General features: G+C 45.9%; 1 protein-coding gene across 2 annotated transcripts in view; it reads left to right on the top strand.

Moving 5' to 3' along the window:
- Positions 1-26,516, top strand: part of ZZEF1 (zinc finger ZZ-type and EF-hand domain containing 1) — a 192,308-nt gene that overhangs the window by 146,032 nt on the left and 19,760 nt on the right. For both annotated transcript variants that reach the window (XM_056556404.1, XM_056556405.1), the window contains exons 45-52: positions 6,176-6,355; positions 9,456-9,556; positions 10,119-10,254; positions 11,787-12,146; positions 15,746-15,889; positions 18,594-18,762; positions 19,162-19,260; positions 25,845-26,010. In XM_056556404.1, the coding sequence (XP_056412379.1) occupies positions 6,176-6,355; positions 9,456-9,556; positions 10,119-10,254; positions 11,787-12,146; positions 15,746-15,889; positions 18,594-18,762; positions 19,162-19,260; positions 25,845-26,010 (1,355 nt within the window). The remainder of the gene's footprint in view (positions 1-6,175; positions 6,356-9,455; positions 9,557-10,118; positions 10,255-11,786; positions 12,147-15,745; positions 15,890-18,593; positions 18,763-19,161; positions 19,261-25,844; positions 26,011-26,516) is intronic.

Below are 26,516 nucleotides of genomic sequence, written 5' to 3'. Positions count from 1 at the left end.
ACACCCCTCTCCCTCCCTCTTGCTCATCCAGGAGTCCCCTTTCTCTCATGTGCCCAGCTCCTCAGCCGCCATTCCACATGGCTGTGCTGGGCCGGACCCCTAATGGCCTCTGGCGCCATTCTGGCAAGGACAGTCTGATGGGACTGCCCTCCCCCTCTTTGGGTCCAACATGTCCTCTTGTCTTGCAGCCAGGCATACTGCCCTGGCCGCGTTGCCATTTTTATTTGGACGGAGACTCATTACTGCTGCCCAAGTGTCAGTCTCTGGAGCATTGGGTCTCCGGTCCCACGCGGCCATCCAGTTCCCCAGTGGGGGTGCAAAAAACCTGATTTCTACTCTTTTGCAGCCAGGCGCAGGTCCTGGCCCCGTTCTTTATTATTAAGCTGACCGTAGACCTACAGCTGCAGGCAGCGGGTCTCCGGTCCCACGCGGCTGACCGCGTCTTCAGTGCGGGCAAACCAGCCTTCTCACTGCTCTTAGCTGTGGCCAGGCGCAGTTTTCTGGCTGTGTTTCTGCCTGACACCCTATGCAGCTGCCGCCCTTGTTAGTTTTCTTGGGGCAGCGGGTCTCCGGTCCCACGAAGCCAGGCTCTTCCCTGGCGGGGGTGGAGCCGGCTGCGTCATTCCACATGTTCCCCAGCCCTGTACCTGTAACAGATGCTGATCGAGCAGCTGGTGTGCGTTCATACGGCCGGGTGATGAAAGGGGCGGCCGCTTCTTCTATACGTTCCCTGGCCCCACCTCGTGCCCCTTACACTATGTGGCCATCTCCGGGGCGGTGCTTCCCCAGCGCGCCCTCCTTTCCGGCGGGCTGCACTACCTCAAAAAAATAAATTAGCACTGTTCACTTAGACCATTTAGTGGGGATTGGCATCCTCTTGTGGCCATAAGTGGTATTAAACCCTTGACTTTTCGTTGTTTATTGTGAGCTCCCCCTTGTGGTAACCATTTTCTATTGCAGCCTTGGTCTGTCACATCTGTTTTTATCAGTCTAATATCTGCAGGGTACCTTTTCTAGGGACAGTTTTGGGGGTCGTCTTATTTCCTTCAGTCACCCTGAGTCGGGTGCCCTTGTAGGGTTTTTGCATACTGACGGAGGCTAAGGATACTCTGTCAGCTTCGCCGGTTACCCATCAAGGGGGTGTTCTTGGCCTCTCTTACAATATGATTCTCTTCTCCTCAGACGGTGGCATCAATGGATAGTTCTTTGGATCCTCACATCTAGTGCAAGATCTCCGTGGAAGTGTCCCTGCGTGGGTATGGGTTGCACCTGATCTCATTACGCCTGACTGTAGTCTCACCTGTCACTCATCTCTCAGATGCCGCGTCTGTGGCTGGCACGTTTAGTGCAAGGTGTCCATCAGAGTGACCCGTTGTCTACTATGGACCATTCCTGTAAGCCAGACAGTAGTCTGTGTGGTTTCCTCCGCCGCCTGTCCCTCACCACATGGCTGGTGTATCTGCGGCTGGAGTTTCGGTACCCCACTGCTGTGCGGGGTGTACGAAGAAGTGACCGAACGTGTCCTAAAGACCCTATTCAAGGTAACGGGGATACAATACACGGATTCTCAGCCTCCCCCGATCTCCCAGGGTGGCGGGGATACTATCCATGGCTCCTAGGCCTACCCGCCCTTCCACAGGCAACTGGGGAGGGGGGGGGGGGGGCACAGTGATCACCTATCTGGCTGTCCCCTTTTCTCCAGCGCCTGGAGGTGTACTTGTTCAGCCAGACTGTTGTCAGACTCCCATCTCTGGGCATGGTAAGGTTTCCCGTACTTCACTGCTGGTGTATGGAATCTGCATCAAGGTCCCTGCAGGTCCTTGGTACTGATGCCAGCCAGACTTTTGTCTTCTGGATGCCCTGCACTGCCAGGTTGCCATTTAGTTTGGCCACACTCCTGTACCTCACTTTCCTTGGGAGGGTTTGAAGGTATGACCATGTGTGTTCGGGAATCCTATACCAGTCAGCCAGACGGTTGTCTACATGGTTTACTACTATGTCGGGTCACCTACCATACACTTCCCCCACCGTGGACTGAAGTTACGGTAACTCACTACCAAGGTGTAGCTCAGAGTGATACAATGCACCAAATACTGGGTCACGGGGTTTCCTCCTTTACCAGGTCCCTTTCTACCTGCCTGCCGCTCTTTTTCGGTGTGTGGTTCTGAATGCGGGAACCAGGGTGGCCATGGTCCCTATGCCAGATAGCCAGTCTGTGTCTGCATGGTTTTCTAATCCGCCAAGTGACCTCCCCCATTCTTGCCTCTCCCGCAGCTGCTGTCCAGTGACTCGTTTTCCATGTGAAGTTCCAAACAGAGTCTTTCGGATTGTGTCTGCATGTTTCCTTCCCACATACCTTCTTCATCTCTTGCATCTGCGACAGCAGTCCTGGTGTGTGGCACCATTAGCAGATGGGGTGTGGGCGTTTTCTGTAGGTTCCATGTTCTTTCACACCAACAGCTGCACTCTGTTCCCCCTTCTCAGGGTGCCCCTTTGGTCTTCTAGGGGCATGGTTGGGACACACTGTTGGGTGCTGAGCCTGTCTTCCATACTGCCGGACTTTTGGATGTCTGCTGCTTCTTTCGTGTCTGCAGCCTTGGTACCCCACTGCTATTGTGCGTAAACCATGTCTGTGTCCCTGCGTATGCTAGGCCACTCTACGGACACAGAGCCCACCTTCCCTTCTTTTCGGTGGGGTGTACCTCTTTCCTTCCTGTTATCTTGATTCCACAGGTCTTCGGCGGGCGGTTGAGCACCTCTGTTCTGGCATGGGACCTGAGGGGGCAATGCAATCAGTTCAGCCTTCCCCTCTGCCTCCAGGTATCTGTATTGGGTTCCTGTGCAGGATGGCTCAGGCGCCGGCTCTGTTGCCTTAGACAACAACAAGGATGGCTCCGTTGTCGCCCATCTGGTCAAGGGTTTCACCACGTTGGGGTGTTCCAACGTTTTGGTTGCTGTATGTGTGCTTCTTACTTGCATTTGTAGTCAGGTCTTTGTATCTTTCGCCCAGTTCCAATGTCCAGAATTCCGATCTCTCCGGGGACATGTATTGGCTCCTCCATACCTCAATATGTTGCAAGGTTCCTGGGGGCTACATCCACCCAGTACTTTGTACCCTTGCCTTCGGGCTGCATTTCCCTGCTCCTATAGTGCCTGGTGATCTTTGACAATCCCCCTTCCACAGGGGGGGGGAAGTAGATCAAGGAGCTTGGCATGGTCGGTGCCTGAGTTTCTCGAGTCCACCCTTTGTTTTCCCCTCCACTATATAGGTGAGGTACCTGCTTGGGCCCTTGTTCTTTTTGCTGAGAGCTATCAGCAGAGCTGTTCACTTGCAGCATGGCTCTCTTCCTGTTTCTTGGTTCTCTACTGCTGCTCAGGCAGACTTGGCATTCTCCTCTATTGGAGGAATTTATGAAATCTTGACTGGCTCGGCGACAGCCGGTCTAGCACCGTTTGTTGTTTGGGTTCTGCCATTGCTCCTCATCCTCCCTCGGTGCAATCTCCCTGGAGGGGTGTGTTTCATTCTTCCCCTTGTCAGTGTCTGTTGCGCTACACTGACACTGATCTTCTGGAGTATCCTTTACTTTCCCCCCTCCGTTCCTGTCTTGACAGGATGTTGCTTCGGAGTGCTTTGAACCGCTTGGACCGCTGGGGTCCATGTCTGGCTAATCGCCTTGTCTTGGACACTATCCTGATATTATATGGCGTGCCTTCTTTTATGGGTCAGCCCTCCTGGTTCCTTGGGCCTTAGTGAAGGTTGTGGTCTCTGGCAGGTTAGCTCCCCTGCCCGGTCTCCTCTGCGATCCCTTTTGTGGGGAGGTATTTCTATACTGCACTTCTTGTCTCAACATAGAAGTTTGTCACCCGGAGCGTTTCACGGACGTTGGGTTTACCCGACTCTACAGGTGTCCATCTTCAGGCGGCTAGGGAACCTCCATTTCCCATGTCTGCCATTCCGGGATGCTCCTTTTAGCCGTTTATTCTTATGTGTACATCTTCCAGGTGACCCGGGAGCTTCCAATTCCCATGTCGGTCGCTCTGGTGTTCCGGAATGCCCCTTTTCACGGCGTTCCGCTCCTTTTTTTGGCAGTTATTACTGCCGTCTTCTCCTTCGGGGTCCAGGTACTTCCGAGATGGAGGGCGTCCCAGTCATCCGGATCACGCTAGTCGTCGAGCTTATTTCGTCTCCCAGGTGCTCGTGGCGGACCCCTGGGACAGAGATTTTGGGCCTTCAGCTGTTCAGGTCGTCTATTTACTGCACCAGGTCTCTCTAGAGCCGGTTTCCATCTTTCTTTCTTTTTCTGGTGGCTTTCTGGTCTCCACCTCTGGTGCTTGCCTTCTGCTCAGGTGTACCCTGTTCTCCCTGGCGTTTCTTCCGCCATGTTCTCTTGAATCGGTTGATTCTGGATGGGTTTCTCTTGTTGTCCCTTTTTCCATTTTTGTTCCCAGCTGGACTAGCCCTCTGTCTGTCTGGTTCTGTGTTCCTTGGAGTTGATTTCCTACCTCCTCCCGGGATGGTTCTGGCTTCCTAGTTGACTTTTTCTTCTCTCTATACGGCCTGTGGATCTAGAGTCTCTTCTTAGGACGCTCTCGTCCTTTGGCGTCTTAGTCCATCTCCATGGCCGAGGGTTCTTCCGGGAGCTCAGTTTGTGGGCCTCGGTTCTCTCTGCCCGGGATCCCGTCCACAGGAATTACAATCGAGTGGGTTCGGTCTCTGGACTGATTCCCTTTCTGTAGTGGTTGTTCTTCCCACCCTAGGGGACTGCTTTGGTACCTCCCATCAGTATAGGTGTCCCCCAATGAAGAGCGACCAAGAAAAGGAGATTTTTTTTTTTTTTGTGCTCACCGTAAAATCTCTTTCTCGTAGCCTTCATTTGGGGACACCGCACCCACCCATTTCTTCATTTTTTTGTATGGATATTCTTTTCCGGTTCTTGGGTTTTTCTCCGGGATTCTTTTCTAGGGTCCTTCGGACATGTTTCTTTGTTGGCTTCTCCTACTGCCTTGTGACAAAACTGATTACCTCACCTTCCAGTGGGTGGGTATATCCTGCCAGGATTTTTCCCTAGTGTCAGCACCTCCTAGTGGCAAGAACATATACCCATCAGTGTAGGTGTCCCCCAATGAAGGCTACGAGAAAGAGATTTTACGGTGAGCACAAAAAATCTCCTTTTAGTCAGAGATCTCCTTTAACGTTGTAGAATAAAATAATTTATTTTCAAATCCAGCTGCAAATTTAGGTTCTGGTTTGGCTGGTCAGTATGTGCATCGGTAGATGGATAAGATAGATAGCACATAGACAAAATTTCTGAAAATCTTATTCACATTGCTGCTAATATAATACCCTTTTCACATGCAAATCTGTAAACATACCCTTATACAGGCTGTTATGCACAATCAGTATAGGTGATATCATGTGTATGCAAAGTTTCTTAATGTTCATGTACATTTTATATGTAAACGGAAAAGAAATGCAAATTTCATACTTAAAGGGGTTAACCAGGAAAAAAACTTTTTTTGATATATCAACTGGCTCCAGAAAGTTAAACAGATTTGTAAATTAATTCTATTAAAAAAATCTTAATCCTTTCAGTACTTATGAGCTTCTGAAGTTAAGGTTGTTCTTTTCTGTCTAAGTGCTCTCTGATGACACGTGTCTCGGGAAACGCCCAGTTTAGAAGCAAATCCCCATAGCAAACCTCTTCTAAACTGGGCGTTTCCCGAGACGTGTGTCATCAGAGAGCACTTAGACAGAAAAGAACAACCTTAACTTCAGAAGCTCATAAGTACTGAAAGGATTAAGATTTTTTAATAGAAGTCATTTACAATTCTGTTTAACTTTCTGGAGCCAGTTGATATATAAAAAAAGTTTTTACCTGGAATACCCCTTTAAATGGGTACTCTGCTGCTCAGCGTTCGGAACAAAATGTTCAGAGCACAGTCGCCATGCCCCCTCCCATAGACTTGCATTGAGGGGGCGGGGTGGGGCGTGACGTCACAATCCCCCGATGCAGGTTTTAAACGCCCGGAACATTTTGTTCCGAACGCTGAGCAGCAGAGTACCCCTTTAAGTTAAGATGCATGTGTGCTTAAAAGATTATCATTGTTTTCTTCTGTTATTGAAAATCTAACCTACTTAATGGGTTTTTAAACATTTCTCTTTGTGCCGGTGCAGATACTGTCAATAATGCTGTATTCATCAAAGAAGGAAACAAATTCTATGTCTGATAAAGAGCCTTCAGATTCTGAGAAACAAGCCCAAGAGAAACCTTTGGAGTCTCCAACTGTTGACACAGCGCAGCTGAAGAGGAATCCATTAGAAGATCTTGATGAATCTACAAGAATATGTTTCCAGGTAAGACCAGTATATTAGGGCCCGGCACCTAAAAGGAAAAAGTCCCTCTGCTTCATTTATAATTTGGTTGCACAGGGAAGACTGGTGACTCCACACATTTCCTGCTGCAAATGCAAATTACACGGAGTCCCTGTAAACAGATTTGACGGCTCACATCCCTATTACAACAAATCCTAGAATTGTCTTTCACACCATCATAATGAAGTGACAACAGAAACTCTTATTGGAGGTTTTCCATATAATGACACTTTCTTCCTTGTATAGCCACTTTTCTTGTTTTAGTCATACATTGATTCTGCTCTCGCTTGCATGCATATATTTTCCAGTTTGGACTGGTTGACACAATGATATTGTAATATCTCCCTTAAACATAATTAAGAAAGAGCTATTCCAACCTAAACTTCCTTTTTTGGTTGTCGCTGCTATGGAATAAGAGAGTGAAAAGCATCGTCTGTAATGCTATATGCATGGGATTTAGGCATGACTTCTGTCCTTTGCAACCATATATTTACTTTCTATTTTATGCCTGAAAAATCAATGCCCAGTATTACTACGTGCTGTTATGTAATATGATGAAGGCTTGAAATGATAACAGCTTGGACCTGGCTTTTTTCTTGTCACTTTTCACGCTGTGTCACATGGATTGGTACACTGAAGGCCTGTATACTACTCCTGAGACTGGTGCAAGCTGGGAAAAAGGGGCTTGTTGGCTTTACATTATGCTGAATGATTCACATTTTTAAAGCATTTATGCCAGTCAACTGTTGATAATAGTACATTGATAATTTTTTTTATTTAACTTTTTAAAATTTACAAACTTAAAGTTTGTGGACACTTTTAAACAGACACTATTTGAATAGTATTTTTTTTTTTTAACTAGTTTTGTTGCTGTCTGTGAAGCTCCCTAAGGAGTATCCCAGCTTGCTCCTTCTGGGTTTCTCTAGCTCCTCTGACCTGTTTGCAGTGACAATTTGCGTAATTCTAACTTTAATGGGAGTTGTGCAAACACTGTGGCTCCCAGGGCACAGGAGTGAGCAGAGCAGGGAGATAATCCATCCAAATTTGCTGCTGTTAGGAGACCAAGGTTGGATGACAAAATTAAAGAGAGGGACCCCTAGTGGCCTTTTTTTTTTTTTTTAAACAAGTTTTTCACCATGCTTATTTTCTAAGACCACATTAAATTAACTGGTTAATGAGCATGGACATGCATACTCGAGCCCGCATCATACCGGCCAGCCCTCAGCTGATTCTTGTAGCTGAGGGACAGCGTTAATTGCCGACATGCCACGGCCGGCTATTAACCCTTTAGATCGCCACTGTCAAAGTTGACAGCAGCATCCAAAGAACCCTGTAAACGCTCCCTAGTGGTCCAGTGGCGTGGATCGATCCCCCCCCCCGCAGCGTGATCGCGGGGAGGCGATCCACTGTGGAGGTAGCCAGAGGGCTTACTCTCTCCTTCTGTGCAGATCCCGGCTCTTGCATTGATAAAGCCTGGCAGGACCAGGCTTTATCAATCGAGCGCAGATCACACAGATCAATGTGGTTCTATGGAACCACATTGATCTGTATGAGGAATCTAATGATTCCTCCTAAAAGTCCCCTAAGGGGATTAATAAAGTGTTTAAAAAAAAGTTTAATAAAAGTAAAATAAACACACACATTAACCCCTGCTTTAATAATAGTTTAAAATACCCCCTTTTCCAAAATTCCATATATAAAAACATAATAAAAATAAACATGTGGTATCGCCGCATGCGTAAATGTCCGAACTATAAAAATATATTATAATTTAAACCGCAAGGTCAATGGCCTACACACAAAAAAAATTCCAAAGTCCAAAAGGGTATTTTTGGTCACTTTTTATAACATAAAAAAAATGAATAAAAAGTCAGATCAAAACAAAAATGGTACTGATTAAAATTTCAGATCACGGCGCAAAATATGAGCCCTCATGTAGCCCCGTACGCAGAAAAATAAAAGTTATAGGGGGTCAGAAAATGACAATTTTAAATGTATTAATTTTCGTCCAAGTAGTTAGGATTTTTTCCAGTACGACAAAATCAAACCTATATAAGTAGGGTATCATTTTAATCGTATGGACCTACAGAATAAAGATAAGGTGTCATTTTTACCGAAAAATGTACGGCGTAGAAACGGAAGCCCCAAAAATTAAAAAAATTAAACAATTATTTTTTTTTTCCCGTTTTGCTGTAGATTTTTTGGTAAAATGACTGATGTCGTTACAAAGTAGAATTGGTGGCGCAAAAAAATAAGCCATCATATGGATTTTTAGGTGCAAAATTAGAAGGGTTATGATTTTTAAAATGTAAGGAGGAAAAAACGAAAGTGTAAAAACAGAAGAACACTTGGTCCTTAAGGAGTTACATTTTTTTTCTAAGGACACTAACGCTTTAAAGGGGTACTCCACCCCTAGACATCTTATCCCCTATCCAAAGGATAGGGGATAAGATGTCAGATCGCCGTGGTCCCGCTGCTGGGGACCCCCAGGATCTCCGCTGCGGCACCCCGCTATCATTACTGCACAGAGCGAGTTCCCTCTGTGCGTTATGACGGGCGATACAGGGGACGCAGCAGCGTGATGTCATGGCTCCGCCCCTTGTGACATCACAGCCTGCTCCCTTAATGCAAGTCTATGGCAGGGGGTGTGACAACTGCCACGCCCCCTCCCATAGACTTGTATTGATGGGGCAGGCCGTGATGTCATGAAGGGCAGATCAGTGACGTCACGATGCTCCGGCCCCTGTATTGCCCGTCATTACGCACAGAGCGAACTCGCGTGCCGCAGCCGAGATCCCGGGGGTCCCCAGCAGCGGGACCCCGGCGATCTGACATCTTATCCCCTATCCTTTGGATAGGGGTTAAGATGTCTAGGGGTGGAGTACCCCTTTAAGCCACAAGTGTTCTATCACAGCAGCATCGTGGTGTAACACATCCAGCACATGTACCAATGCAAGGTGCTTGGCTATGTCTGGAACTGGGAACAGGTTGCAAACTGCATAAAGAGGGCATGAAAATGGGAAATCGAAGTAGCAGCCGGAAACAACTAGTATATGTAAACCATTTTATTTGCCATATGCAGGTAATCCACGAGTCTCACAATGTACCCTTACATATCCTTCGTGCCATGTATGAGATGGAAATGAAGAACACAGATTCCTTCCTTGAAAAAGTTCACAAAAGGTAATATATTATTGAGAATATTTTTTTTGTGAATGTTCCCATAGAAAGTCTACTGTATTATGTTATTTTACCTCATATTTTCTGTTTTTTAGAGTGTTACTTGAAAGATTTTTGACATGTTGAAGGGACATGTCAAATGTTTTGATCGGTTGGTGCTGGGAATGGCAGTGTACTTTACTGTCTGGCTCTCTTTGATCTTTGTCTTGCTCTTACATTATAAGTCTATGGGACAGTGAGACAAAGATTGTTGAGAGCCAGGGAGTAAAGCACACTGCCACACTCTTATCCCCTCTCCATTTTCTGATTGGTGGGGGTCTCAGTAGTAAGACATCTACTGATAAATTCTTTTGATATGTCCCTACAACATGACAAAAGTTTTTATTTTTTTATTTACAGTGCCCATTTAAAGCAGCATATTTTACCATTCAATTCCCAATTCATGCTTTGTATTTGTTTTCCTGTGATATGAATTTTCAAGACTATAGACAATATCCCCACAACCATTGTACCTTTAAAAAAGCACTGATTCATATAATTATTAACTCTTTTTTTTTTCTCAAAGGTTTGATGGAAAAACAGTTGTAGTTGATGAAAAAGTCAAGAAGATGGCGCAGAAATGGCAGCCTCATAAGTCTGAAAAAATAGAGGAGCAGCTGTTAAATGTAACAGACACAGACATTATTATTCCACCATGCCTGGTATGTATGTTGATTCTTTCCACATTACACTATACAAATGAAGCGTACCTGTCAGATCACCAAAAAAAACTAAACTGTTATGTTGCTCAGTATCTCATCCTGATCATGTACATATAGGGGGAGATTTATCAAAGCCTTTAGTAGATTTTTTTTGCTTAAAATTGTCGCAAAAAAGTCGCAAGTGCGACTACTCTCTTTTTTTCTGCGACTTTTTGCATGTTCAGTGTCCTAAGCAAAAAATAAAAATCTTGCTTACCAAAGCAAAAAGTGAATTTTGACTTGCAGTGGTCAGAGATTTATCAAGTGAGAAAGTCGCAAAAAAGTCGCATCGCGTGAAAAAACCTACTAAATTTACTCCAGCTCAGACATGGAGCAGAAAAAGCTACTACCAAAGCAAAAAAAGAAAAATTGCTTATCTGAAAGAAATTTATCAACAGGCTGAAAGCAGTTGATAAATAAGTCGCACGTAAGAAAAAAATTACTAAAAAGAGGAATACATAAGCAAACATTGATAAATGTCCCCCATAATCTTTGTGCCTATGCCCAATATTTACTTGCAGTGATTGCAAAGTGAAAGTACTTTTCATTCACAGGCAGGGGGCGGGTCCCTTTCTGTGATAACCACTTCCCCTCCCTCTCTCTGATCTGGGAGCAGTAAGCAGTAAGTTGTGTGTCTACAGCTTTTGCAAAACTACAGCTCCCAGCATGCCCACACATCCTTTTTTGAGTTGTAGTTTTGCAACAGCTGGAGGCATAGGATTGTAGTCCCTCTGTATCACACACACACACACACATTCACTTCATATATTCACAGTCATACACACATACATATATATCTACACACACATACATGCAGGGACACTTACTTTTTAAACAAATAAATCCTCTATTCACAGGCTGCAGTGTGTTCCTGCCCCTCTCCCCTTTCTCTTCTCATGAGCAGGCAGTCAGTGAGAGCCCAGCTGCAGTGTGTTCCTGCCCCTCCCCTCCCCTTCTCTTCACATTGCTGACAAGTAAACACAGGCAGTGATGGAGCTCAGAGCAGAGCAGCTTGCTGTCAATTGTGAAGTGGGTCCATGACGTTGTGACACAGCAGTGTACACAGCAGGAGTGGAATGCATCCCAGGAGGCGGGGGGGGGGGGGGGGGGGGAGTTCTTTGACTAGCTTTTTCAGTATGGAAATACTGAAAATTTTCTAATGAAAGCAATTGCAAAACCTATTGGTTATACAGGCTTTACAAAAGTTTTTATATCTCACAGTGCCCATTCAAACCTTGGAAAGTAATAACCCATTCACCATTACATTTCACTCTATAGATTTTTTTATGTGTATTCTCTAGCACAAATAAAGCACATGAATTATTTTACCTTACTACAATAACTAGTCAATGTCACTTAGATTTCATGCGTGGAGACACAAAGTATAAAAAGCTTTGCTTCCCACACTTGTAATTTCAAGCACCTACACATTGTTAAAATGAAAAATAAATCGACTCTTCTAACGCCTGAAATTCTCTCTCTCTCTCTCGAAGCTGAAACCCAAGCAGTGTGAAAAAGCTACAGAGGAGTCCAACCCAGTCACTCAAAAACTTATTGTAACTAGTGAGAGTGAACTTCAGCTCAGCTATGCCAAGCAGAGACGCACCAAGAGCTCTGTTCTTCTCCGCAAGGAGCTTGACTCGCGCAGCAAACTAGCAGTACGGGATTACCTGTACCATGTGAATGATGCTACAGCTGTAATATATGCCCGCCATGTCCTGGCATCTCTGCTGGCTGAATGGCCTGATGGTGTACCCCTGAATGAAGACATCCTGGAGCTAAGTGGTCCTGCACATATCACCTATATTTTAAACATGTTAATGCACCTTGAAGAAAAGCAGCTATGGGAGAAGGTAATGCAATTTCGTTTGCATTTATACAGTGTCACATGACTGTGTGCATAAAATGTAATAAGTACCGTATGCAGTTTTTTTGTTAAACACCTAATGGACCCCTTTCAAGTTAGTGGCATCCATCGGGGCCCAGTGGAGGTGTCAGTTGTGCTCCAATCCATTAACCCCTTAAGGACCAAGCCCATTTTGACCTTAACCCCTTAAGGACCGGAGGTTTTTCCGTTTTTGCATTTTCGTTTTTTGCTCCTTGCCTTTAAAAAATCATAACTCTTTCAAATTTACACCTAAAAATCCATATGATGGCTTATTTTTTGCGCCACCAATTCTACTTTGTAATGACGTCAGTCATTTTGCCCAAAAATCTATGGTGAAGCGGGAAAAAAAATCATTGTGCGACAAAATTGAAAAAAAAAACGCTGTTTTGTAACTTTTGGGGGCTTCCGTTTCTACGTAGTACATTTTTCGGTAAAAATGACACCTGATATGTATTCTGTAGGTCCATACGATTAAAATGATACCCTACTTATATAGGTTTGATTTTGTCGGACTTCTGGAAAAAATCATAACTACATGCAGGAAAATTAATAAGTTTAAAATTGTCATCTTCTGACCCCTATAACTTTTTTATTTTTCCGTGTATGGGGCGGTATGAGGGCTCATTTTTTGCGCCGTGATCTGAAGTTTTTAACGGTACCATTTTTGCATTGATAGGACTTATTGATCACTTTTTATTCATTTTTAAATGATATAAAAAGTGACCAAAAATGCACTATTTTGGACTTTGGAATTTTTTTGCGCGCACGCCATTGACCGAGCGGTTTAATTAATGATATATTTTTATAATTCGGACATTTCCGCACGCGGTGATACCACATGTTTATTTTTATTTTTATTTACACTGTGTTTTTTTTTTTATTGGAAAAGGGGGGTGATTCAAACTTTTAATAGGGGAGGAGTTAAATGATCTTTATTCACTTTTTTTTTTCACTTTTTTTTTGCAGTGTTATAGGTCCCATAGGGACCTATAACACTGCACACACTGATCTTCTATGTTGATCACTGGTTTCTCATAAGAAACCAGTGATCAACGATTCTGCCGGATGACTGCTCATGCCTGGATCTCAGGCACTGAGCAGTCATTCGGCGATCGGACAGCGAGGAGGCAGGAAGGGGCCCTCCCGCTGTCCTGTCAGCTGTTCGGGATGCCGCGATTTCACCGCGGCTATCCCGAACAGCCCACTGAGCTAGCCGGGATGCTTTCGGTTTCACTTTAGATGCGGCGTTCAACTTTGAACGCCGCGTCTAAAGGGTTAATAGCGCGCGGCACAGCGATCAATGCCGCGCGCTATTAGCCACGGGTCCCGGCCGTTGTTAGAGGCCGGGCCCGACCCGCTATGACGCGGGGCCACGCCGTGGCCCCGCGTTATAGATCGGGAGTGGACACATGACGTTCCAGTACGTCATGTGTCCTTAAGGGGTTAAGGACCAGGCCAATTTTATTTTTGAGTTTTTGTTTTTTCCTCCTCGCCTTCTAAAATCCATAACTTTTATATTTCCATCCACAGGCCCATATGAGGGCTTGATTTTTGCATGACCAATTGTGCTTTATAATGACACCTATCATTTTAACATAAAATTTACGGCGTACCCAAAAAATTATTTTTTTTCTTGAGGAAATTTGTTTTACGGTAAAAATTACAAGTTTTATTCTGTGGGTCAGTATGATTAAAATGATGCCCATCTTTTTGTTCTTTTCTATTATTGTACTGCTTTTAAAAAAATATCAAACTTTTTGTACAAAATTAGTATGTTTAAAATCGCTCTATTTTGACCACCTATAACTTTTTTCATTTTTGAATGAGGGCAAATTTTTTGCGCTGTCTTCTGTACTTTTTATTGATACCACATTTGCATATATGAAACTTTTAAATCACTTTTTATAAATTTTTGGGGGGAATAGAATGTGACAAAGCAGCAATTTTGGACTTAAAAAAAAAAAAAAATGTGTACTTTTACACCATTCACTGTATGGGATCATTAACATTATATAGCACGCTGTGATAGCAAATATGTTTGTAAAAAATTTTTTTACGTTTTTTGGGGGTAAAATGGGGAAAAAGGTGCAATTTACTTTTTTAGGGGATTTTTCACATTTTTCTTTTTTTTTTTTAACGCTTTTTATGTCCTATATCTATAGCATTCATTTGATTGCTAATACTGTTCAGTGCTATGCATAGGGCATAGCACTGATCAGTGTTATCGGCGATCTTCTGCTCGATCTCAGACCAAAGCAGAAGATCCCTAGAGATGGCCGGAGGCAAGTGAGGGGACCTCCAGCCACCATTTCAGATGATCGTATCCCTGCGGCAGCACCGCAGGCGATCCAATTATCCATTTAAACAAACGCATTGCCGCAGATGCAGTGATTCGTATTGATCACTGCAGCTGAGGGGTTAATGGTGGACATTAGCTGATGTCTGCCATCACTGGAGGGTCCCACAGTGCATGACGCAAGCACGTGGTCATGTACAGTACCTCCGCACCAGGACGTACATTTACGTCCGTGGTCGTTAAGGGTCTGTTGGGTGCAGAAAAAAAAAAACCTGGGATTGGAGCAGAAAATGGAAAAAAACAACTCTTAATTTTTAAGTATTTTTATCAGTACATAAGCCTCTGAGTAAATGTAGTCATTTCTCTGGAAGTGCTTTGTTCTATAACTGGAATAAAAAGTCATTACTAGAGATGTTCTGCAACTGCTGGAGTTTAGCTCAACATATATAACTTAAATTGTTCTAACACATTTTTCTGAAATGTAATTTTTCATGTAACTATTTAAGAGAAGGCAAAGTCTTAAACTTACAAGTCTTATTTCCAAGTAGATGGAAATGGACACTTAAGTGCCCATGAGAATCTACCTAACCTCTTCTCCTTAATAGTGTTATTTGCCTTGCCAGTGATAGTGGCCTGTAAAGACATCTGCCCGTGTCTATGTCCATAACCAAATTATTTCCAGAGCTCTTGTCCTGTATGTTTAACCCCCTTGTGTTTTAGTTATCTCTGTTTAGTTCAATCTTTATGTCCCTGCACCCTGGTCCCTTATCACTGATGATGTTTTAGTTAATCCAGATGTACTAGAAGCAATCTGCCTGTTACAGGGCCGCTACATCCTATATCCAGCCTTCCCCTTTGTAGCTTAATAGGGAGCACTGTGAAAGGGGATGCATTATAGCAAATAGTTAGAATGAAACAGATTTGTGCATGTATTGCCTAGACTGGATCCAATTTTTAGAAAAAAAAAAAAAAAATCTGCAATATTAAGTCTATTTAAGTGTACAGCCTCTATGTAAAGATAGGTATGTGATCATTCATTAAAAACCAAATTAAGAAAATAGTGACATGTATACGAGAAATTGCAAGCCTTTCAGTTCTATAAATACAACCAGAAACCTACTTAAATTTCGAAAAACTGTTCTGTGTAATAACACCACTGTAACATCTCCAATAGTGTAAAGTAACAGTAGCTGTCTGATAAATAGTCTGGTTAGCCTGTATAATTCGAAAATTGTATTTCTTCAAAGTATGATTTCATTTTCCTCTAGATCTTACGGAAGGTGCTAGGCGGCTGCAGTGAAAGTATGCTTGGCACCGTAGCACTTACAGCTTGTCAGTTCATGGAAGAGCCTGGAACTGCAGCGCAAGTCCGAGAATCCAAGCACCCTTACAACAATAATACTATTTTTGAGGTACAAAACTGATCAATGTTTTCTTCTCTTTTTAGAAGAAGAGAAACTGTGTACACAAAATGTATATGTACATATATCCCCATTTATTCTGCACTCAATACTGAGTGAAACCAGAGTGTTAAAAATGTTTGCACATGTATTAAAAGGGAAAAACTAAACTTTCACATTCAGACCTTATGCTATGACACTTAAATATTGTAGCTCCCATTTCTCTTGATCATCTCTGAGATGTTTCTATAGCTTGATTGGAGTCACCTGTGGTAAATTTTGTTGACTGGACAAGATTTGGGAAGACACAAATCTATCTATACAAGGTCCTACACCTGACAATGTATATCTGAGCAAAAACCAAGACATGAGGCGGAAAAAACAGCTTGAAGAGCTCAGACAGGATTGTGTGGAGGCACACATCTGGAGAAGAGTACAAAAATATTAAACTTCCAAGAGCACAGTAGCCTCCATAATTCTTAAAGGAAAGAGGTTTGGAAGAAAAAAAAAAAAGGAATCTTCCTAGAGCTGGCCACCCTACCAAACTAAGTAATTGGAAAAGTGGGGTCCTTGTTAAGAGAGGTGACCAAGAACCCAATGTCATAGTGGCTGCGTGGCAGGGTGACCAGAAAGAAGCCTCTCCTGCAGTAATTAAAAAAAATAACTTTTCAGATTCCTTTATATAAAATTTTGTGTACAGAGTTTACACTAGTGTAATTGTATGTCATTTTACCTTGCTTTTCTGCATTAGGATAGGTTCCCATCTATGTGTTTTTCTAATGCTAAATAATTTATACCGTTCTCCAACTTTTGTCCATGTGTGCAAAGAAGATTTATTACTGTATTTATGGGCGTATAACATGCACTGGCGTATAACACGCACCCCCATTTTAACAGGGAAATTTAAGTAAAAAAATTAAAATGTAAAATAAATGACTTGGACTAAATGCCACATCATCCCCCCAACTTCATTTACTTCTGCACCTCAGTTTGGTCCCGTCCCCTCCAGTGCCACATGATTCCTTCCCTTTTATCAGTCCCTGTGCCACATTTACCACTCTTATCGCCACCTCCCATGTCTCATCATCCCCCCATGTCTCATCATTTCCCCCTGTCGAGACCACCCCTAGCCATACAGACATTAAGCATTTGGTGCCTCCCCCCACTGTCTCATCATGCCCCCCATCATCCCCCCCTCATCATTTCCCCCTGTCTCATCATCCCCCACCCGGTCTCATCATCCCCCACCCTGTCTCATCATGTCCCCCTCATCATTTCCCCCTGTCTCCTCATCCACCACCCTGTCTCATCACGTCCCACATCATAATTTCCCCCTGTCTCATCATTCCCCACCCGGTCTCATCATGTCTCCATCATTCGTCCCCCATCATTCTCCCCTCATCATCCCCCCACCCTGTCTCATCATGCCCCCCATCATTCCCCCCTCATCACCACCCCACCCTGTCTCATCATCCTCGCACACCTGTCTCATCATGCCCCCCATAATTTCCCCCTCCCTCAAAATTTCCCACTGTCTCATCATCCCCCCCACCCTGTCTCATCATCCCCCCCCCCACCCTGTCTCATCATCTCCCCATCATGTTCCTCCTATGGCCCAGTGGTCTTGAACCTGCGGACCTCCAGATATTGCAAAACTACAACTCCCATGCTGGGAGTTGTAGTTTTGCAACATCTGGAGGTCCGCAGGTTCAAGACGTCCCCTCCCTCATCATTCCCCCTTTTTCCCTGCTTTTCATATATATTTTTTTTCCTTACCTGGCTGCGCTTCGACTGTCTTGCGGGCTGTGGACAGTGAAGCAGATGAATGACACCCTCTCCCGGCTTCTCTGTGCGGCATCAGTGACGTCACTTTTCATTTCCTGTAACCGCCGCTAGTCAGAGTTCGGCGACTACAGGAAATGAAAAGTGACATCCCTGATGCCGCGCAGAGGAGCAGGGAGAGGACGTCACTCATCTGCTACACTTACCGCACAGCCCGCAAGACCCGCCGCCTGCCGAAACGGAGCCAGGTAAGGGGAAAAAAAAATAACTATGACAAGCAGGGAAAAGCGGGAATGATGGGGGGGGGGGAAGAAAAATTGCAAGCAGAGCAGGAAGGAGACGCCGCTGGCCACTGATTTAAAGGGGCCGCGGCAGTGCTGCTAATACTTAACAAGCAGCTGCTGCTGTGGCCACTTTAAATCAGTGACCAGAAGATTTATAGGCGTATAACACGCAGGCAGGCCTCTTACTTTAAAAGTGCATGTTATATGCCGATAAGTACGGTAATATAAACCAATTTTGACGATAGAAGCATCACATGTTCACGTTTAGTTCACTTTATCAAAACACAGAGTAACAATGGTAAATACACACACACACATATATATATTTTTTTTAAAAGGGACTTTCCAACGACACATGTGACAAGATAGGGTATATGTGTGATCTATGCGAGTTTCTACCGCTAGTACATCCACTGATCACAAGAATGGGGATCCCTATTTGAATAAAGGGATGGTTGGGAAAGTACACTGCTGATGAAGATAGTGGAGTACAGTGCTCTATCTCTGTCAGTCCTAAGCTTGTATTTATTGTTTTCAGTAACCCCCCCCCCCAAATCAGGAAATGTTTGTAGAATTGTTATTTTGGTTTGTAGCTACACTTCCAATTTAGAAATACAGGAAATATTATTTTGTTAATTATTTTTTGTCAGGACAAAGTTCACATCCCGGGTGCAATTTATCTCTCCATTAAATTTGACCCATTGTGTAACACAGAAGAAGGTTGTGATGAGCTGGTCATTTCAAGCTCCTCGGATTTCAAACAAGATCTGCACAGGTTTAGTGGACCGCCTAAAAAGTGGACAGACTTTGAACTTCCTGGTAAGTATATGTAAAGCAGACTCATCAAGCTGTGTAACTACTACTAGACAAGGTTTCTGGGTTTCTCTCTATGAGCAACATTAACCCCTTAATGTTCAACATTGTACATTTATGAGATCGCTACATACTTGGTGGCTTCCAGCTGTTGCAGCAGCTAACAACCTTTTTAACAATTTAGCGTCCTTGTTGACAGCAACATATAGGCTATGCTACTACCCGACTGCTACCCTGGCACATCTGGGGCCCAATCCATACTTGGTTACAGAGCTGTGATACTCTGCATTGTAGGTGGTACCAAATTGGGACCTAAAATAGGAGTTGCGGTGTCTGCACGCCTATCACAGATTATGAGTTGTGATATAAAAGAACAATTCCTTACATTTAATTTTTTTATTTTAGGAGATACCTTGTTCTATCGCTTTACATCTGACATGAGTTGCACAGAATGGGGATACAAGTTTACAGTGGCGGCTGGACATAGAGGGCGATTTCAGACAGGTTAGCATAATTCATATTTACTTGTATTCCAGCTTTTTTACATTTTGTTTAAGTTATCTGTCTCTCACTAGATTGTTTCCCTGTGTTGACTAATGGAGTATGAATAAGACAAATCACATGCTGCTGATCCAGCTTTACTCATAACACCTGCCATATCAATGTATCTTATAATTACAGTGGACTTAGGCTGCATACACATCCGATCTGGGGACCTGTGACCGACTCGTTTTTGGACCGTATACATTTTTTATTTTTTTTTGTCCGAAAAAAAAGAGCCAACCTGAGTCAGCTGACTCCATCTGGCTCATTAAATTAAATTGAATGGGATGGAGCTGCCGTATCCCCGAATCGTGATGTTAATGCAGCCTTAAAAGGTTTTTATTTTGTAAGAAATTTTGTTAAAAATTTTTTGTTTACTTGTCCATAGACAACCAGTGGATTTTCACTTATTATACAATCCCTTTATCTCATAGCCTATTATAGGGGAGAGTCACACAGTGTATACCCAGTGTATTTAAAATCTGCTGCGCAGTGGGAAATAAATTTTCTTCTGTTATTTTACACACACAGCTGCCCAGTGGCAGCCCTGTGTGTTCAGTGCGATTTAGAGGCGGGCTGACAATACTGTGACACTCGGCTCCGCCTCCAAACATTACTGAACACACAGCTGAAAGAAAAATACACAGCATATTTCCGGCTGCGCAGCATGACATACACTGTTTATATGTTGTGTGTGACCCTACCCTTAAAGGAGATTTACCACCTCAGACTCGCCTCTTCTATCAACAGAATAGCAAATGTGTGTGTGATCATGGTGGTCTGAACACTGGGAGCTGTACCCAGCAATCTGAAGAATACACAGTGGAGGGTGGCTTCTAGCAATCAGACCTTCCCTTATCAGCCACTTATCCCCTAACATCACAGACCAGAAAAAATGATAATTGATAGTAAGAGCAAACTGCTCAGGCATATCACACTAAGTATTATGGCTCTTAAGATTACATTAAAATATGTTAGTACTCTGACAGCAAAAAGTGTGCTACAAACAATACAATACACAGGTTGTGTACGTATGGTGCTGTTTTAGAAAGGGTTTTTCTCTATCGGCTCCGTTGGGGGACACAGACCATGGGTGTATGCTGCTGTCTCTAGGAGGTATGACACTATGGAAACAAAAAAGTCGGCTCATCCCAGCAGGCTCATCCAGGCACTGAGCTAATCAGTTTTAGCTTAGTGTCTGAAGGAGGGGGCAAGCAGCGGGCGCCATTACTATTTTTCTTCATCGGCATTTCGGCGGCCGGGGCGCTATAGGTCCGCCCACAGGGCCGCCGGAGCTTACTGGAGGCGCGAATGGTCCTCCAATCAGCGCCGTGCGTGCGATTTTAGGTTGCAGGGACCAATTAGACAGTGCCCCTGCTCCAGGCACGCCCCTCTCTGGCTATTGGCTGGGCTGTTTCTCCCTCTCTATCTACATAGAGCGGAGTTCTCCTCACAGCAGCTGCCACAGGGGACACAGACTTGGGTGAGAGAGTTCTTTTTTCATTATATCCGTACCCAGAGCTGTTCCTCCCTCTAAACAGACAACTGGAGTGTTAGTTTCCTATTTTGTCTGTAAGAGCTGTAATTCCAAAATGCCTGGTTCTGCTGAACCCACTTGCTCTGCCTGCTCCACTGCTGCCCCAGACCCCTTGGTACCCCCGGATGCTCATTCAGTTCCGGTGGATTCAGCCGCCCCTCCAGCCTGGGTTTCTTCCCTGTCCCAGTATATGGCTGACTTGACTCAAGTCTCCCGTTCGGTGGCTGAGGTCTCCCGTGACGTGGTGTCTGCCTTGAAGAGGTCTGCCCTGCGCCGGCCCTCTAAAGGGCCCCGCTCCTCTTCTCCATGTACTTCACGCTCTCACAAGCGTACTAGGGGTGCCTCTTCTCACTTTTCCATTGAGTCCTCAGGTAGACGTGGGTGCTCCCCTCGTGGGGCCCGCCCATCCACCCCCCCCCACCCCCCGTCTGGTGTCAAACGTCGCTCCTCCAGAGGACGTTCCTGGAGTCGCCGCTCTGCCTCGCCAGAGCCGCGTACTCGGTCAGGGTCGCCCCCCTCCAGGGCTGCCTCCACTCGTTCACATTCTCCTGGTGAACTGGCGGATGAGGCTTCCGAATCGGCATCTGACTCAGAGGACCGCTCGGATACAGTTAAATCGGTGAACTCATTGGTTGCGGCCATAAGAGACACCTTTCACTTAGAGGACCCAGGATCTTCGTACGTGACTCCTGAAGTATCCTTTCATCGTGCTAAACCAGCACCTCAAAGGTTCAGCTCTCACGCTGAATTTGACACCCTTCTGGAATCTGCATGGAAACATCCAGACAAGAGGTTCCCGGGAATGAAGAAGGTTCAAGTGCGTTTCCCATTCGCCAAGGACCTTGTCTCTAAGGTGGTTTCCCCTCCCTCTGTCGATCCTCCAATTTCCCGCCTCTCTAAGGCTACTACACTGCTGCTAGCAGATACGGCTGCCTACAAGGATTCAATGGACAAGAAGGTGGAGTCCTTAGCGAAGTTTGCCTCTGAAGCAGCAGGCTCTTCTCTGCTTCCCACCTTCGCCTCGGCATGGCTGTCCAAGGCCCTATCTGTGTGGTGCTCAAAACTCCGTCAGGGTATCCTGGCGGGATCCCCCCCAGAGGATCTGTCTGCATTGGTCCTCCAATGCTCTAAAGCTGGGGACTTCTGTGCACAGCTTCCATGCAGTCAGCCCGTTTGCTGCCTTTGCTGTGGGTCACCTAGCAGCCCTCCGCCGTTCCATGTGGCTTAAGGCTTGGCATGCGGATGCCGCCTCCAAAAGGTCTCTCGCCGAGCTTCCTTTTACTGGTGCCCGTCTTTTTGGAAAGCGCCTTGACGAGATTATCTCTGAGGCGACGGGGGGTAAGAGTTCCTTGTTGCCTCAAAATAAGGCTCGCTCTACTTCCCAGAGGAAGTCCTCTTCCTTCCGGTCCTTTCGGACTTTTGGCCCCAATAAGGGGTCTGGGCAGGCGCCTTCACGGGACAAGAAGGTTCCCTCGTTCCGGATGCGCCTGTCTTGTAAGTCGGACACCAAGCGTTCCGGACGTTTTGCAGCCAAACCGGACAACCACAAACCCACTTCTGCATGAAGTGAAGCCCCCACCCGCAGATTTTTCTCAGGTGGGAGATCGTCTCTTACTTTTTCGAGACATCTGGACCACACACATTAAGGACTCTTGGGTCAGGGACGTGGTGTCCAACGGATACCGAATCGAATTTGCCACCCTCCCGAGGGATCGTTTTTTTCAGTCCCGGGTCCCCCAGTCACCTTCTCTGGCGAAGCAGTTTCGGGAGGCTCTCCAGTCCCTGCTTCTCCAGGGAGTTATTGTCCCCATTCCTCCAGGGGAACGTTTTCGGGGTTTCTATTCCAATCTTTTTGTGGTCCCCAAGAAGGGCGGTTCTGTGCGTCCAATCCTGGACCTCAAGCGTCTCAACCGTCATCTTCTCATCCGCCACTTCCGAATGGAATCTCTCTGTTCAGTGGTGGCATCCATGGAACAAGGGAGTTTCTTTCTTCGGTGGACATCAAAGATGCCTACCTCCATGTTCCAATATTTCCCAGCCATCAACGGTACCTCCGCTTTGTGGTTCCGGAGGGGCATTTTCAATTCGTAGCCCTCCCCTTTGGTTTGGCCACTGCTCCTCGGGTCTTTACCAAGATCCTTGCGCCAGTGATAGCCCTGTTGCAGTCGAGAGGAGTCTCAGTGATCCCTTACCTGGACAACCTTCTCATCAAGGCTCCCACCAGAGTCCAGACTCTGGAGAATGTGGATCTCACTCTCCAGACCCTGGATCGCTTCAGGTGGATGGTCAACCGGGACAAGTCTGTCCTCTCTCCCACCCAGTCTCTGATCTTCTTGGGACGTCAATTCAACACGGCCTCTGCCCGGATTTGCCTTCTGTCGGACAAGCGTCTGACTCTCTTGTCAGGAGTCCGCTCCCTTCGGGCCCAGGTCCCAGTTTCCATCCGCATTTGCATGGAAGTCTTGGGTCGGATGGTAGCGGCCATGGAGGCCATACCCTTTGCCCAGTTTAATTACCGCCCCCTTCAACTGGTGATTCTCTCTCGATGGGACAGATCTCCTCGGTCTCTCGATCGCAAGATTGCTCTCCCTCATCGGATCCGTCAGTCTCTGCTCTGGTGGCTCCACTCCCCCCTTCTTCTTCAGGGGCGATCATTTCTTCCCCTCCACTGGCAGGTAGTTACAACGGATGCCAGTCTGTCGGGCTGGGTCGGTGTGTGCAGGGACTGGACGGTTCAAGGCCTCTGGTCTTCTTCATTGGGAGTCCCTGCTTCAGTCCCGCCCTGTCTGCGTCCAGTCGGACAACGCCACGGCCGTAGCGTACATAAATCGGCAAGGCAACACTCGCAGCTCGGCAGCCATGGCCGTGGTGACAAAGATTCTCATCTGGGCGTAAAACAAGATTCCAGCCATTTCAGCGATTCACATTCCGAGTTTGCTCAACTGGGAAGCGGACTTCCTCAGCCAGTCCTCAGCCGACCCTGGCGAGTGGTCCCTACATCCAGAGGTCTTCGCGCAGATCTGCGACCTCTGGGGCATTCCAGACGTGGACCTCTTCGCGTCTCGGCACAATCGGAAGATCCTTCCATTTGTGTTAAAGTCCAGGGACCCCCAGGCTCTAGCCATGGACGCCCTAGTGATTCCTTGGGCGGGGTTTTCCCTGCCCTATCTGTTCCCTCCCCTTCCGCTCCTTCCCAGGGTTCTGAGGAAGCTCAAAGCAGAGGACGTTCCCGCCATACTGGTAGCTCCAGATTGGCCCCGAAGGTCGTGGTACGCCGACGTGGTCAGGCTCCTGGACGACGCCCCCCTGCACTTCGTCCGGACCTGCTCTCTCAGGGTCCTCTTTGCCACCCCAATTTACAGTCGCTGCATTGGACGGCGTGGCGGTTGAGACCCCGGTTTTGAGAGCCCGCATTTCTCTTCCCAAGTCATTCGCACCATGCTCAGGGCTCGTAAGCCCTCCTGGCGGTCTTATTTTCGTTGGTGTGAAGCTCAGGTCTTGTCTCCTGTTACTTTTTCTGTCCCCCGTCTTCTCTCCTTCTTGCAGTCGGGATTGGAACTGGGGTTGTCTCTCAGTTCCCTTAAGGATCAGGTTTCGGCCCTTTCTATTCTTTTCCAGTGTCCTCTGGCTTCTAATTCTCATGTCCGGACCTTCATTGAAGGAGTGGCGCATGCTGCCCCTCCTTATCGGTCACCTTCTCCCCCTTGAGACTGGAATCTGGTTCTGGGTGTCCTCCAAGGTGAACCCTTTGAACGCCTTAGGGAGGTGTCCCTGCGCCTCCTTTCTTGGAAAGTGGCGTTTCTTGTTGTTATCCCCTCCATTCAGAGAGTGTCTGAATTGGCAGCTCTCTCCTGCCGTTCTCCGTTTCTGGTGACTCACCAGGACATGGTTGTCTTCCGGCCAGATCCTTCCTTTTTGCCTAAGGTTGTTTCGTCCTTTCATCTCAATGAGGACATTGTCCTTCCGTCCTTTTGTCCCGCACCTTCTCATCCTAAGGAGCGTTTACTCCACAAGCTGGATGTGGTTCGGGCTGTTAGGTCCTATCTCTCTATCACTTCTTCGTTTCGTCAGTGTGATTCCTTTTTCGTCCTTACAGAAGGTCATCGTAAGGGACAACCTGCTTCCAAGGCCACCATTTCTCGGTGGATCCGGTCTGCCATTTCAGAAGCCTATCGCTGTAGGGGAGGAGTCCTCCCTTAAGGGTTGTGGTTCATTCTACCCGTTCTGTTGGGGCATCCTGGGCTCTCCAGATCAAAGCCTCGGCCACGCTCATTTGCAAGGCGGCTACTTGGTCGTCTTTGCACACTTTCTCGAGGTTCTACCAGGTTCATACCTTCGCATCGGCTGATGCTAGTCTGGGCCGTAAAGTGCTGTAGGCGGCAGTGGAACAGCCGTCTGCCTGACTGATTATCTGCCCACCCAAGGGACGGCTTTGGTACGTCCCATGGTCTGTGTCCCCCAATGGAGAAAAGGAGATTTTTTAATCCTAACCGTAAAATCTCTTTCTCAAAGGATCCATTGGGGGACACAGCTCCCGCCCTTTTGGGTTTCTCTTTGGTTCTCTGTCCGAGGGTGTGTTCAGTTTTATACTTTTTCTTCTGGTTCTCGGACAGTTTGTGTGTTTTTTTCTTGACCTGCCGGTCCTCTCCTATTGCTCTGGTACGAAAACTGATTAGCTCAGTGTCTGGAGGCGGGTATATCCTGCTGGCTTTTTTGTTGCCATAGTGTCATACCTCCTAGAGACAGCAGCATACACCCATGGTCTGTGTCCCCCAATGGATCCTTCGAGAAAGAGAGATTTTACGGTAAGGATTAAAAAATCTCCTTATGCTTTGACATAACACTATGGATTTTTACATTAACCTTTACATCAAGGCTTTTTAACTGCTTTGCATATGCTGCTCCATAGCCGTAGTCATTTGTTTAAGTTTTAACTTTATTTGGTGTTTGTGGACTACATGTTGGATAAATCTGCCTTTTTTTTTTTTTTTTTTATATGGTCTTTTAGGTTTTGAAATTTTAAAACAGATGTTATCTGACCAAAGAGTTATCCTTCATGTTCCTCTGTCCAGTATATGGGAATGGCAGGTTGATGTGGCGTGCAAGCAAACTGGCCACCAGAGATTAAAGGCAATCCATTTACTATTAAAGATGTTGCAGCTTAGTCATGTGAGGTAAGATGACTAATACATCATGTTGGTTGAAATGTCCTAAATCCTTTACATACAGTATATAGGAATGTGTTAATTCCCACTAGAGATGAGCGAATCGGACGAAGTCGAATTCGTTCCGAATTTCATGAAAAATTCGATTTGGACCGAATCCGAACTTCATCTCGATTTGAAATAACGAATTTCTTCATTAGTGACACCCGCTGAGATCGACCTGTATAATGTATAAATGCTAGCGGCTTTCTCCTGCGCTCTCATCTCTACAATAGATAGGACTATCGCAGCGGGCGTCAGGAGTGACACCTGCTGTGATCTGTCCTTAAATGCAGGTACTAATACTCCCAACATAGAGCACACTCTGCTCCATGCTGGGAGAATGTAGTACCTGCATTAATAGACAGATAGCAGCGGGTGTCACTTCTTGTCTATTAATGCAGGTACTACAGCTCCCAGAATGGAGCAGCGTGTGCAGGAGGTCACCTACAGCTGTTCGGGACGCCTCGATTTTG

Source organism: Hyla sarda, chromosome 2 (assembly GCF_029499605.1).
Source record: "Hyla sarda isolate aHylSar1 chromosome 2, aHylSar1.hap1, whole genome shotgun sequence".
NCBI lineage: Eukaryota > Metazoa > Chordata > Amphibia > Anura > Hylidae > Hyla > Hyla sarda.
Note: the sequence above shows the minus strand (reverse complement) of the source record. Positions and strands in the feature narration are given on the sequence as shown.